We start from the raw sequence: 11854 nt of genomic DNA, 5'->3' as shown, positions 1-11854 counted from the left end.
AGGGTGTTGCGCCGCCATGGGTTGTTTGCGCACCCGGGAAGGGCGCCGAGGCGGGGCACGGTCGCGGGCGACGGTGTCCCAAAGTTGGCGCCTTAGGCCTATGAGAGAAGGCAAAGCAAGCCTTGCCACGCTCGAGGCATAATATACTAAGGAGGCAGACCTGTATATAGTGCATCTTTATACGTTACTGTAATATATTTCGCAGCAATATTGCTTTGCACGAGTGTTCTGAATGTTCGAAGTAAATAACAAGTTCTAGTGGCGAGCGCGAGGCGCCCAAAGCACCCAAAGCGAGATTAGGCGCCAGCCTTCTGGAGGACGTTGGCCGAAGTGTGGAATTTCGTCACTCTTCCTCGCAGTATACATACTCGTGCTTTTCCCTACCTCGTTCGCACTCCATCACTTCACCACTAATTAAACTGACGAAGTGAGTTAAAGGTCACTTCAACTCGCAAAATTCGTCACTCCGGAAGCCCATAGTGGTGAGAACGCAGGCGAGTGATGTCGATAGCTGCGCACGCCCAGTCGGGTGATGTCCCGTGCGGTATCGCGACGGGATCGTGCTGTGGGCACGCAGGGCTAGGCGGCGGCGGCAGAAGCGAAGGCGGGGACGGAGCGTCGGGCGTCTGCTGGTGGGGACTCCTGCCTCCCCCGCCTTCGAACTCTCCTTGCACTCGACTCTGCCTGATCGACGCGCCCACTGCACCGCGATCAAAGTCCGTGGCACCCGCCGGCTCCTGCCCCTCAAATATCCTCCCTCCTCCTTCCTCTCCGCGGCGCTTATATATACCGCCCTCTTGCTCTCGTCCATCGCCCCCGACTCCGACCTCTCGCCCCTCCCCGCATTCTGCGCCACATTCTAGCCACGCTGGACACCCTGTCCTCCTCATCCGCCCCCTCGTCTCCCGCTCCCGCCATGTCCTCCAAGCGCGGCCGCAAACGCAACGACAATCTCCCTCCAAACAGGGCGCGCGACGTACAAAGGGCCTTCCGTGCCAGGCGAGCCGCACATCTCGAGGTGCGCCGATCTTCATCTACCCCTTTCGGATCCGTGCTGATGCCCCCCAAAGGCTCTCGAGCAGCGCTGCTCCGAGCTCGAGGAAGAGAACAACACGCTCCGCGCAGCACTCAATCTCCCCCCTGCTAATCGCCCGCTTCTCGGCAAGGGGCCCACCGGCAAGGACAAGCCAAAAGGCAACAACAAATCTCCCCCTGCAGAGGCGGGGATCGCCTCGCTGCTGCCTTCAATACCCGCCCTCACATCCTCGGGCACCCTCCCTCCAATGAGCCGCACAGAGTCACCACTGTCCACCGGATCCACCAGTGCGCATTCCATGTCACCTGATCCTCCCATGAGCGCCGCCATGTCTATGCCTCAGCAATCTGGGCCTGACATGGACCCTACGGGATGGTCGGAGTCCATGTTTGGGGACAAGGAGTCAAACCCGCCGCTATCTTCTTCTGCGTTCTCCCTTCCTTCGCCACCCGCCCAGGGCTCCCCATTCGGCTCCATGGGCCGCTCAACCACCAGCGATCTGTTCTCGAATTCTGTCCAAGACAAGTTCCCGGGTTTCTCGTCTTCGGACGAGAAATCATTCGGATACCTCCCTCCAGACGATCGACGAACATTCTCTTACCCGCACTCCCTCCTCTCGGGCCCGCCTGCGGCCTCATCAATACCGCCCTCACTACAGCAGTCACACGGGGGCGGGGGCGGCGGCAACCACGACGTGAACCCGCCGATGTCACTGCCGGCATTTCTGCAGCGGCGCTCAGTAACAGAGCCCGACAGCTACCGCAACCTGCTCAACCAGCTCTCCCACGGCCAGTCGCAGCAAAACTCGCTCCAAACGCCCGCCCCGCGCATGCCGTCCGCGATGCTAAACGCGATCGACTCCGCCATGCCCGACTTCGACCTCCCCGGGGGCCCGGGCAACCAGCGGAGGTATCCAGGGCTGCACTAGCCACGCTCGCGCGCGCCCGCTCGCGCCCTGCGCGTCCCAGGTCGTCTGCCCTGGAACGCGGAGGACCGATGCGCCTGGCGCCGAGCCGTCACCCGCCCCCTCCCTCCCATGCCGACCGCCGTAGACACTTCTAACTTTAGGGGATCCATCTGGAGATTTTCCGTCTTGTATCGTATGTATCGCTATTCCCCGCGCGCCTCGCGCCCCCACTCTACCCCATCACCACCACCGCCCGTCCGTTCTCGCACCACCACCACCACCGCACACCCCGACTATCCCATCTTCAGTCGCTGCGTCTCCGCCCCCATCATGATCTTCTCTCCACCCGCCCTGTCTTGCGTTCTGCTGCATTGTCTGCTCTGCTGTACGGTTACAATCCACCCCCGGCTCGTCGCTGCACCTTACAATCCGTGTCTATAATTCCCCTCCTTTATGAAACGGGAACGCCTCTCTCCCCGCCTGCCTCCCACGCGTGCTATATGCGTGCGCTCGCGCGGCTGCTGCTATACTTATTGGGACCCCCACATTGTATATTACCGGCCTCTCCTACTAGAAACGAAACAAGCGTCTTCTGCCAACCGCAGCCCACATCTCCCCTGTCCCTTCGTCTCCCCCCCCCGCCTGTCTCGCCGCTGCCGTGCGCATGCCAACCCTTTCTGCTACCCGCGCCCGCCCACGCCGGATCCAGGAGGGCCAGAAGCGTGTGGCAGCGCGTATGATGCGGTCGTACGCCGCCCAGCGCCCATGCCCAGCGCGCGGCGGATCGCCGCCATGTGCCACCTCCTGCGCGCGACGAGGCTAGAAGACAGAAGCGCATGCAATGCACTCGCCCGTCACGTAACACTCGCTCGTGCGCGCCGGCGACCATCCAGGCACCCGGTGTCTTGGGCGAGCCGCCGCCACGGTGCGCCCGGGTGTGCCAGCCATGCCGCTGCGGCGAGTGCGGTCATGCAGCCTTTCGGCGCTGCTGTCGGCGTTCAGAGTCGTCAGGCGGGGCGAGTGAGAATGTACGTGTTGAGGTGTAAGACCCGAGGGTCCGCGGCGCAAGTATGTCCTACCGGACTGCTACCGCGATGGAACATGGCGATGGGAGGTCGGAGGGGCACGGCTCAGCCTGGATGGCCGGGAGCGAGTGTGTCGCTCCCGCGGCCAAGGGCGGATCATCAGTGCTGTCGAGGGCGAGGAGCCCCATAGGCTGCGCCATCGCGGAGCATCGACAGGCCGCGACAGCGCCCGGATGCGTCTGTCGACCGCGGCAGACGGGACGTGTGAGCGCAGACGCTAGCGCTATAGCCTGCCGGTTGTGCAGGGGGACGCATTTAATGTGTACAGTATATACAGGACGGGCGATTAATTGAATAATGTGTACGGCATGGAGGGGGCGATAGAGGGTCTGTTTATACCTGGGTGATACGCGGTGGGAGGAAGGGAGGGAGGGAGCGGGGGGTGGTACGTACAAGGAGGCGGTTGGGGGCGTGGGCGTGATCGAGGCGAGAGAAGGCGAGTGGTGACAGCGACAGCGACAGCGACAACAGCAGAGCGAGAAGCAGTATCCATCATCGAGGCACCGGAGCATTGACGGCGGTGAGGAGCGGGACAACCGTTGAGTACAAGGGCGCGTCGGGATCAGGACGTCTGACGGGGGCGCAGAGGGTGCGCCCGGCGAGTAGATCGACCGGACGAGGGCGGGAGCAATGCATGTTTCGCCACGGGCCGCCGGCGCACACGCTCGAGGTGGCCACGCTGCACTGGGCGCGCGCGCGCAGGAACCCGGGCGCGACCCTGGCGGCGGTACGAGCGCGCTTGCGCTGCCACCTGTCGACAGGTGCCCGAAAAGGGCTCATCAAGAGGTGTTGAGTCGACAGGCAGAGACCCGAGCTCGAGGAGACACCGCGCGGGATGCCGGAAGTTTGTGTTTCGATGACGTTGGAGGAGACGACTGCGGGTGGTCGAGGTCGAGGTCGAACTCCGACTAGCGACCGAGCGCCGTCGCAGGAGACAAGATTAGAATATATACATAGCGGTCATGGGAGATGTAGGTCCGGGAGCGCTGTACATGGGGGGTTCCAGTTAGCTCGAGACGAACGGCGACTGCGTTGCTCATACACGACGTGTCGGGTACCTGGCCGTTCACGCGCGCAAGAGAGCGGTGCACTCACCAGCAGTAACCCAAGAAGTTGGCTTATCATTCATATACAATGCGGACATCGACGATCAAACATGGGCGCGAGCGGGCGAAACGCAGTGTGGTTGATCACAGGTTGGTCCAGTCGACACAGCCATCAGCACCATACTTTTCCTCGAGCCAGTCGTTGGCTTTCTTGAAATGACCGTTGCCCAAAAATCCACGGTGAGCGCTCAACGGGGACGGGTGCTGTAAGTTTGATAGAACAGCGCCGTGCAGTCGCAACGAGGTTCACGCATACACAATCACATCGATCCATAAGCTGTAAGTTTGGTGGCAGAAAAAAGATGGCGGGACACTCACAGGGCTGGTCAAGATGAGATGCTTTTTCTGATGATCGTCTCAACGTCAATCTCAACAAAGCGGTCTGATGCGCTCAGGACGCACCTTGTCAAGCTTCGCAATGCGTTTGGCCGCCCACGCGCCCCATGCCAAAAAGACAATGCCACGACCACGACCGGCAGATGCGCTGTTCTTGTCGCCAAGGTTTGCGCCACCGAAACGGTCGACTACGTCGATGACTTTATCGGTGAACTGCTCCCAGCCCTGGTTAGAGTGGGAACCCGCCTCATTGGCCTTCACAGTCAGAGCTGTGTTGAGCAGCAAGACACCGTTCTCAGCCCAAGTGGTCAGCGTGCTACACAATCCATGCTTAGTCTGGTCCCGGCATTTCGGAGAAGCCACTTACCCGTGCTTTGGTGGCTCGAACGAAGGATACTCGGACTTAATCTCAGCGTAGATCTGAGCCTTGATGAGCTTAATGAGGAATTGCAAATAACACCCGTACTTACGTTCCGCAAGGAAGGTGGGACGGAGACGCCCGGCGGAACTGAGAAGCACAAACCTTTGTCGGTGTGAGTGGAGTGTGGGAAAGGATTTGCAGGTGATCTGTAACTCACCGTGAGCTTGTCCGGGGCCATGGTACGGGTCTTGACCAATTATGACGACCTTCACTCTACCCAGAGGGGTTAGGTTCGACCATGCATAAATGTTCTTCGCTGCGTTATAAGCAGTGACGTGAGCACAGGTGCAAATGAACTTGGCCAAAGCGTGCTTACGTGCTGGGTATACCTTCAAGTTCGGAGCACTATCATCTGGGCCCTTCACCCCTTGCTCAAGAAGGAATCTTTTCAGCTTCATGAAGTACGGTTGCCGAATCTCGTCTTTGAGAAGCTTCAGCCTACAAGCGTTTTAGTAGGCACTCCATCAGTCTCGGACAGGAACTCTCCTACCAGCTCTTTCCCATGGTCTGGCATTCCAAAGCAAGCAGCTTCTTCTCCTCATCTGAGAACGTACTCTGGAAGTCGGAGAGAGAGAAAGGGATAGAGTTGAGAGACGGGTTGGCAGATAGTGCCGTTCGAGCTTTCTTCGCGACTGGTGTCTTGGGAGTAGATGACCCGGAAGGTAACATATCCTTGAGCGTCATTTGACGTTTTGTTGCGCCCGTCTGCGTCTTTCGCTCGGATGAATCTGACTTGGCCGGAGATGGCTTCGATGACTGCGACGCGTCGCGCTTCACGTTCTCCTTTGCGGCCTTTATAGGCCCTTCGAGATCCTCGAGGTAGACGACGGGCGCAGATTTGTCCATTTTTTTTCGCGGATGTGGAGTACTGCAAAAAGCAAGAAGTAGGAGACGCGTAGGACGCGTTGTGGAGGAGTGGATGGAGGGAGGGAGAGAGAGGGAGATGTCAAGTCGCGTCGCGTCGACGCGAAAGTGGCTGCGGCGGCTCGCGGCGATCGGCGCGGCCGGACGCGTGCGGCGCTGTGCGGCCGCGGCTAACTCCGAACCCCGCGTCGGACAATATCCCAATCAGGCTTACGCAGCCGAAGCGGGCCGGAACAGGCGCGGACATCTCTCCAATCTCAGTCCACTTATTCAGAACACACGGGCTGGGGCGCGCCAGAACACTCTCACCCCAACCACCATCCGAGGTGGTGTCTGCCTCTGCCCATCCTGCCTCGCTCGCCGTCTTCACCGTCTCCGCCGGCCAGAAAGTCTGGTGGTCGCGCAGAGCATTCCGCTAGAAAGCCCCGTCCTCAGTCGGCTCGCAGGCAGTCTTCGGGCAAGCTTCCACCCGCCCCAGGGCCCTCACAACTGAAACGCCAGCCGCAAGGCTGGAGCACGAGCTACCAGGCGGGGTCATCCAGGTGTGTTTGGCGTGCACTCACCGCGCCTCGTAATGACTCACCGCAGCCAAACGAGTAGTTCGGACTCGGAGGACACCGTAAGCGAGGACGAACGCACGGATGGCGGACGCTCGGGCTCGCGCGGAAGGCAACCTGTACAGAGACCAATAGGACCACAGGCAAATGAACCCCGGGATAATGCGGCGCCGTTCCTTACTCGTCAGGATAGTACACAGTCGGTGTCCAGCGGGTCCAGACGAAGTAGCCCCACGAGACCAAAGCCTTACGAACGGCGGACGTTCACGCGGTCTCGGTCTCCTGCTGTCCTTCCTCCGGAAAGAGGAGCGAGCGGCGTAAACCGGCCGTCTTCGCCTTCTCTCTTCTCTAGGCACCGTAACGGCCCAGTGGTCGCAATCCGGTCTCTGTTTCCGAGCACGGTATGCATCACATTCCGCCTGCCGCTGCTGCGCGGAGTGTGCAAGGCATCGTTTGACACGCGACAAGCCCTTGAAAACATCATCCTTCTGTGCTCAGTAGGCTACGGAGCCGTCAAAATTCGCGGATTCGCCACGGGTCCGCTCGACGCGGACATGTGGATGTCCATAGGTACCGCTCTTCTCCCGTTAGTTCCGCTTTACGCCGTAAGCTGACGTGATCTGTTCAGAACTTGCATTGCTTGTCATCTGTTCAGCCGTCTACTGTACATGGACGAGAGTATCCTGGACAAGAACGCAAACCTCACGAACCGAGCGTCCTCCGACGCCACCTTCACGACCTTCCTCGCCGCGTCACGTTGATGGCCGGCGTCCAACAAACTCGCTCACTTTGAACAACGCTACCGCGCGAAGTCGCGACACTGGCTTCGTGTGGATGACTGTCCCAAAGAATTACAGGTGCGTACTTCTAAGATCTGTTTGCACGTAGTTCAGAACGGCGAGCACAGCTTGATGGGTCGCACTCGAAACATGCACCGCAGACATCTTCGCACCAGACAAAGTCGTATCGTATCATAGCAGTGAGTACCGAACCTGTACAGCCATGCGGGGCCTACCGTTTCTTTGGGTGGTCCGCGGCGGGTCATATTTTTGGTACTCGCCGGTAGTCGTGCCACTTTGAGCCTGGTTAGGCACGATCCGGATGGTTCTAGAGGTTCGGTACACCTGTGCCCGCGTGACCTCACTCTCAATACGCTTGATATCATCCATTGCAATACTCGGGGACGGGTGCTACGAAGGTATGGCAGGCAAGGGTACAGGCTGCACGCAAGGTTATGCGGTGGTTATGTACGGTTCCGGCGCGCCAAAACGCTCCCGCTCGTCTGAGCGGAGATCGTACATCTCCAGCGCATATCTGCAGGGTCGGCTTGTATATTTGTCTGCTGTGCTCGCTATGGTCAAACTTCTCTGCGTATCACGTATATAGTCCGTTCAGGCGCTAGGAATAACACCGTATTGACGAGGTTGTTGAAAGGAACGCCCAGGACGACGGAATAATGACCGGTCTCCTACTGGGCCCGCTTATCGCAGCTGCCCTCCTCTACATCTCCTTGCAACTGAGTTCCATGGATCCTCCCGGAGACCCTCTTCCCGGTGGTTGGCTCGTCGAACCTCCTATGACGCTTCCGCAGACGGCAATTCCTCTCACACCTCTTCAAGCCTCGCTCCGTTCTCGGCGAATTCTCGTAAGCCAATCGACGTTTTGCGCTACGCTCCTCCTCGTACACGTATGTGCGTCATGGGTGACGGAGGCGCGTCACCGGAGGAAGCTCGTCGTGCCCGAGGGCGAAGTGAGCTCCGTTCCTCGCAAGGAAGGCCGAAGAACCTACCTGTACATCTTGTTTGCCATCAGTGTGACCTTGTGGATTTTGTGTGTGCGAATCGCGTTGGAGGAATTGCGGCTCGGGATATGGCAGAGTGCGTCGAATTTCCTCTTCTGCGTGTGTGGAGATTCGAGCGCTGACGGTGTGATGTGGGCAGGTATGTCGTATTTCGAGGTCGTGACGAGCGCGATGTTCTTCCAGATGACCTTGTACATCTCTGTACGCCTTGCGCACCGCGGATTCACTTTTGGCGAGCTCGGCCTCGTCGCGTTTGGCGCCACGATCCTTTTCATGGAGCTGTGTAACCTGACGATTGCGAAGGTTAGCAACTAATTATAGTAATCGTTTTACCGTACTCTAACCGTTGCCTTTTCAGTTGTGGCCCATGTCAACACCCTACATCAAGACCGTCCGATTACCTACTCCGCTTCTCATATACCAGCTCGCTCTCATACCCGGCTCACTCCTTACCGGTTTCCTCCTCTCGCCGCTCCTGTATCTCTCGCGCCACATCGCCCAGCGCCCCGTCCGTCGCCTACGGTACCCGCAAGAGAAGCAGAAGCACCGACGGCTTCTCGCGCTCGGCTTCTACACCGGGGCCCTCCTCATCGTCGGCGGCCTCGTCGGGCTTTGGACTGGGTGGAGCCTCGGCGGGCGCAACCCCTGGGTTTACATCGTCTTCTGGGTTCTCGAAGGCAAAAACAAGTGGACGCGGCCTGCCCTGCTTGTGTACTGGGGCACGCTTATTGCCCTGAGCGTTGCGGGGTGGGGCCGCCAGCTCTCCAGGGGGCGGCGATTCCGCCAGGTCCGCGCGAGCATGCACGTCAGCGTGAGCGGAGGAGAGGCGCAAGGGGGGCCGCACAGCCCGCGATATGGGGCCTCGTTCGGCCAGCCAGGATACGGGTCGCTAGGGGTGCAGCCCCCGCCGCAGTCGCAGGCGCAGCAACTGCAGCAGCAGCAACAGGCACAGCAGAACGGAGCAGGCACGAACGCTAATAGCAGCGGAAGCCCCAACGCGAGCGCGGGCGAACAGAGCGACCCCAGCGCTCCGACGACGGCGGGGCCGGCCGGGGAAGGGGCAGGGGCGGGCCCGCTGGGCATGCGGCTGCCGAACCTGTCGAAGCTGCCCGACCTCCCGAACGGCTCGAACTTCTCGAACGTGGCGAACGACCTGCTGGACGCGGCGGACAAGCACGTCCCGACGCTGAGCGTGAACGCGCGGCGCAAGTTCTTCCACGCGCTCGCGGTGGTCATGTTCGTGCCCGGGATCGCGGTGGATGTGCGTATCTTCTCTCCCCCTTTGCTCCCCAGTGGCGTCGCGGGAGGTTCTCGGTGAACGTTCCGCGCGGTCGAATCTTCCATATTGGCAGGACGACCGCTGGTGGCGAGGCTGCTGTCGCTGTGGAGCACAATCACGGGCCTAAGCTAACGTCGGATTTGGCAGCCTGCGTTCACGCACGTCGCGTTCAGCGCCGCGTTCGCGCTGTTCACGTTCGCGGAATACGTGCGGTACTTTGCGCTGTACCCGCTCGGCGCGGCGGTGCACCTGTTCATGAACGAGTTCCTGGACTCGAAGGACGGTGGGACGGCGATCCTCAGCCACTTCTACCTGCTCACCGGGTGCGCGAACTCCGTGTGGTTCGAAGGGTGAGTGGTTCAGCCTCCCCTGTCCCTGCCTGCGCCCGCAGGCAAATTTTGCGTTTCTCAATTGACCGGCGGACGATCGACAGCCCCTCACGCCTGCTCCAATTTACCGGGACGCTCGTGCTCGGCGTCGGGGACGCTCTGGTACGTGCCTCGCTCCCTATGGGCGCCTCTCGAGTGCACCAGCTGATCGTGATCGGGGGCGGGCGCCGGTCGCGCGGTGTGTTTTCGGACATGCGCGTACTGTGTGTAGGCGTCGATTGTGGGCAAACGGCTGGGACGACACCGGTGGTTCGCGGCGAACCCGAAGACGATAGAGGGCAGCGCGGCGTTCGTGACGTCGGTGTGTGCGTGCGCGTGGCTGCTGCGGGTGTGCGGCGTCGCGGAAGATTTCTCGGTGAGTCGCAGTTTTTCTGTTTGCATCCTGGGGGCATGCCATCGGCGCAGCGCCAGCGGGATGAATGGACGCGTTGGAAGATTTTCTGCGCGTCGAGGGGGACGCGCGGGTGGAGAGGGGCGTGACCGGGAGAATGGATTGATGTACTGACGCAATGGGCCGACGCTCGCAGGTTGGGCGCTACGCGGTGGTGGGAGGACTGGCGGCGGCGTTGGAGGCGTTCTCCGTGCAGAACGACAACGTGACGCTGCCGCTGTACATGTGGGCGATGCTCGTCTTCGGCGATGTTGTAGCGTAGGTGCGCTGTGATAGACACAGACTATGGATGGATTCGAACTGGAGCAGCGTGCGCGTGCAGGACCCCTGCCTATGCCCCAGTAGGTCCGATAGGAAATCACCCAAATTTGGGGGTTTCGGTCGACATACCTTTTGGGGGTTTCAGTCGACATGTTTTTCGGACATACCATTTTGGGTCTGGCGCCTATTGACATGTACAATCGGACCTCTAGAAAATCAGGGAAATTGAGGAGAGCTCTACATAAATGCAAAGCGGTTTCTATACATATATCCTATCGTATGAAGGTGTCATGGTGTCAAGACACTGCTGATGCGGAAGGGGGAGCCAAAAATGCGATCGGGTCGTACATGGCGCCGACCATAGTCGACATGATTGATCGGACCTCCCCCGCCATGACCCATATAAGTCGACACAGGCTATCGGACCTTGAACCCCATAAGGGTGGTTTAGTACGACATACTGACTCGGACGTTAGGCTCATATGAAGGCACTTTCAGTCGACAATATTGTAATCGGACCTACTAGGGCATAGGCAGGGTCCTGCGCGTGCTTGGCGTGTGCAGGGGCATGGAGCGGGCACGGCGATGTGCGATGACGTCGACGTCTCGTCTGCTACAGCCACCGGGCGCTCACGCCGGATCGTGGGAAGGTGGGCGTGTGTGGGCGTCTATCTGGGGTCCTGTGCTGAAGCGAGATAGGCGAGTGCAGAGCGAGAACGTCCACCACTCAGCCGGCGCGTCTGCACCAGCCCACCTCTTCCGGGAGCGACGTACTCCACTTGGTCTGCCAAAGCCCAGGCCAACCGCCCCTGCTCCTCCTTACGCTGCTCCTTACGCCCTCCCTCATGCCATCCTCGTCCCAGTGATCGTCGCCGCCCACGTCCTCCTCCCGTCGCGCCTCCTACCGTCTCCTGCTCCGCCCCGACCCCCCATGCACGATACGGACGGTCGGCTCCACGCCAACGGCCTCCGATCTGACCTGATTCTTCCCCAAATTCCCGCCCTGCACCCCGACGGCCTCTCTCGCTCCCTCGCCGACGCAAATCCTCACGCCGTTCTCCTACCCTCGCCCCTTCCCCACATCCCGAGGCATCCCCCCAAGCCTCCACCCCGCAAGCCCTCTAGGCGTCCTTCCACAGCCTCCTCCGCAGAGGACAAGTACAACATCCTTCCTCCCGTCCAAGGCATGGGCGATGTCTCGCCCTCAGCCTGCTCTCCGCTCTCCGACTCCTCCAGCTATGGCGGTAGGGCGTGGTCCACCAGCTCCCGCGGCCACCAGTCCTCCGTGTCCGCGCCGATCGACGACGCAGCACTGCAGGAGATGAACAAGAGAGCGCACGCCGCCGTAGCAGGTCTCCGCGCAGAAGCGTCCCGTCTCTCAGGCCTAGGTACGTCGCCCCCGTCCCCTCCGTCCGCCCAGA

At 60.4% G+C, this 11854-nt stretch overlaps 3 protein-coding genes across 3 annotated transcripts; 2 read left to right on the top strand and 1 right to left on the bottom strand.

Moving 5' to 3' along the window:
- Positions 1 to 829: 829 nt before the first annotated feature.
- TRAVEDRAFT_72500 (uncharacterized protein) lies at positions 830 to 2338 on the top strand. Its single transcript, XM_008041404.1, has 2 exons — positions 830 to 1018; positions 1071 to 2338. Exons 1-2 carry the CDS (start codon positions 917 to 919, stop codon positions 1962 to 1964), a joined length of 996 nt encoding a protein of 331 aa, XP_008039595.1. The 5' UTR covers positions 830 to 916; the 3' UTR covers positions 1965 to 2338.
- Positions 2339 to 3400: 1062 nt separating this feature from the next.
- On the bottom strand, positions 3401 to 5719 carry TRAVEDRAFT_149763 (uracil-DNA glycosylase). Its single transcript, XM_008041403.1, has 9 exons — positions 5382 to 5719; positions 5208 to 5329; positions 5049 to 5147; positions 4941 to 4993; positions 4838 to 4890; positions 4537 to 4786; positions 4453 to 4479; positions 4124 to 4338; positions 3401 to 4014 (listed from the first exon to the last, which is right to left on the bottom strand). The coding sequence occupies exons 1-8, from the start codon at positions 5573 to 5575 to the stop codon at positions 4219 to 4221; spliced, it is 918 nt and encodes a 305-aa protein (XP_008039594.1). The 5' UTR covers positions 5576 to 5719; the 3' UTR covers positions 3401 to 4014; positions 4124 to 4218.
- Positions 5720 to 7768: 2049 nt separating this feature from the next.
- TRAVEDRAFT_21010 (dolichol kinase) lies at positions 7769 to 10434 on the top strand (the record flags this gene model as incomplete). Its single annotated transcript, XM_008040854.1, has 7 exons — positions 7769 to 8189; positions 8253 to 8416; positions 8472 to 9374; positions 9540 to 9742; positions 9826 to 9883; positions 9993 to 10136; positions 10309 to 10434. The coding sequence occupies 7 exons, from the start codon at positions 7769 to 7771 to the stop codon at positions 10432 to 10434; spliced, it is 2019 nt and encodes a 672-aa protein (XP_008039045.1).
- Positions 10435 to 11854: the final 1420 nt, after the last annotated feature.

Source organism: Trametes versicolor (genome assembly GCF_000271585.1).
Source record: "Trametes versicolor FP-101664 SS1 unplaced genomic scaffold TRAVEscaffold_7, whole genome shotgun sequence".
Classification (NCBI taxonomy): Eukaryota; Fungi; Basidiomycota; class Agaricomycetes; order Polyporales; family Polyporaceae; genus Trametes; species Trametes versicolor.
This window is presented reverse-complemented; position numbering and strand designations above follow the sequence as displayed.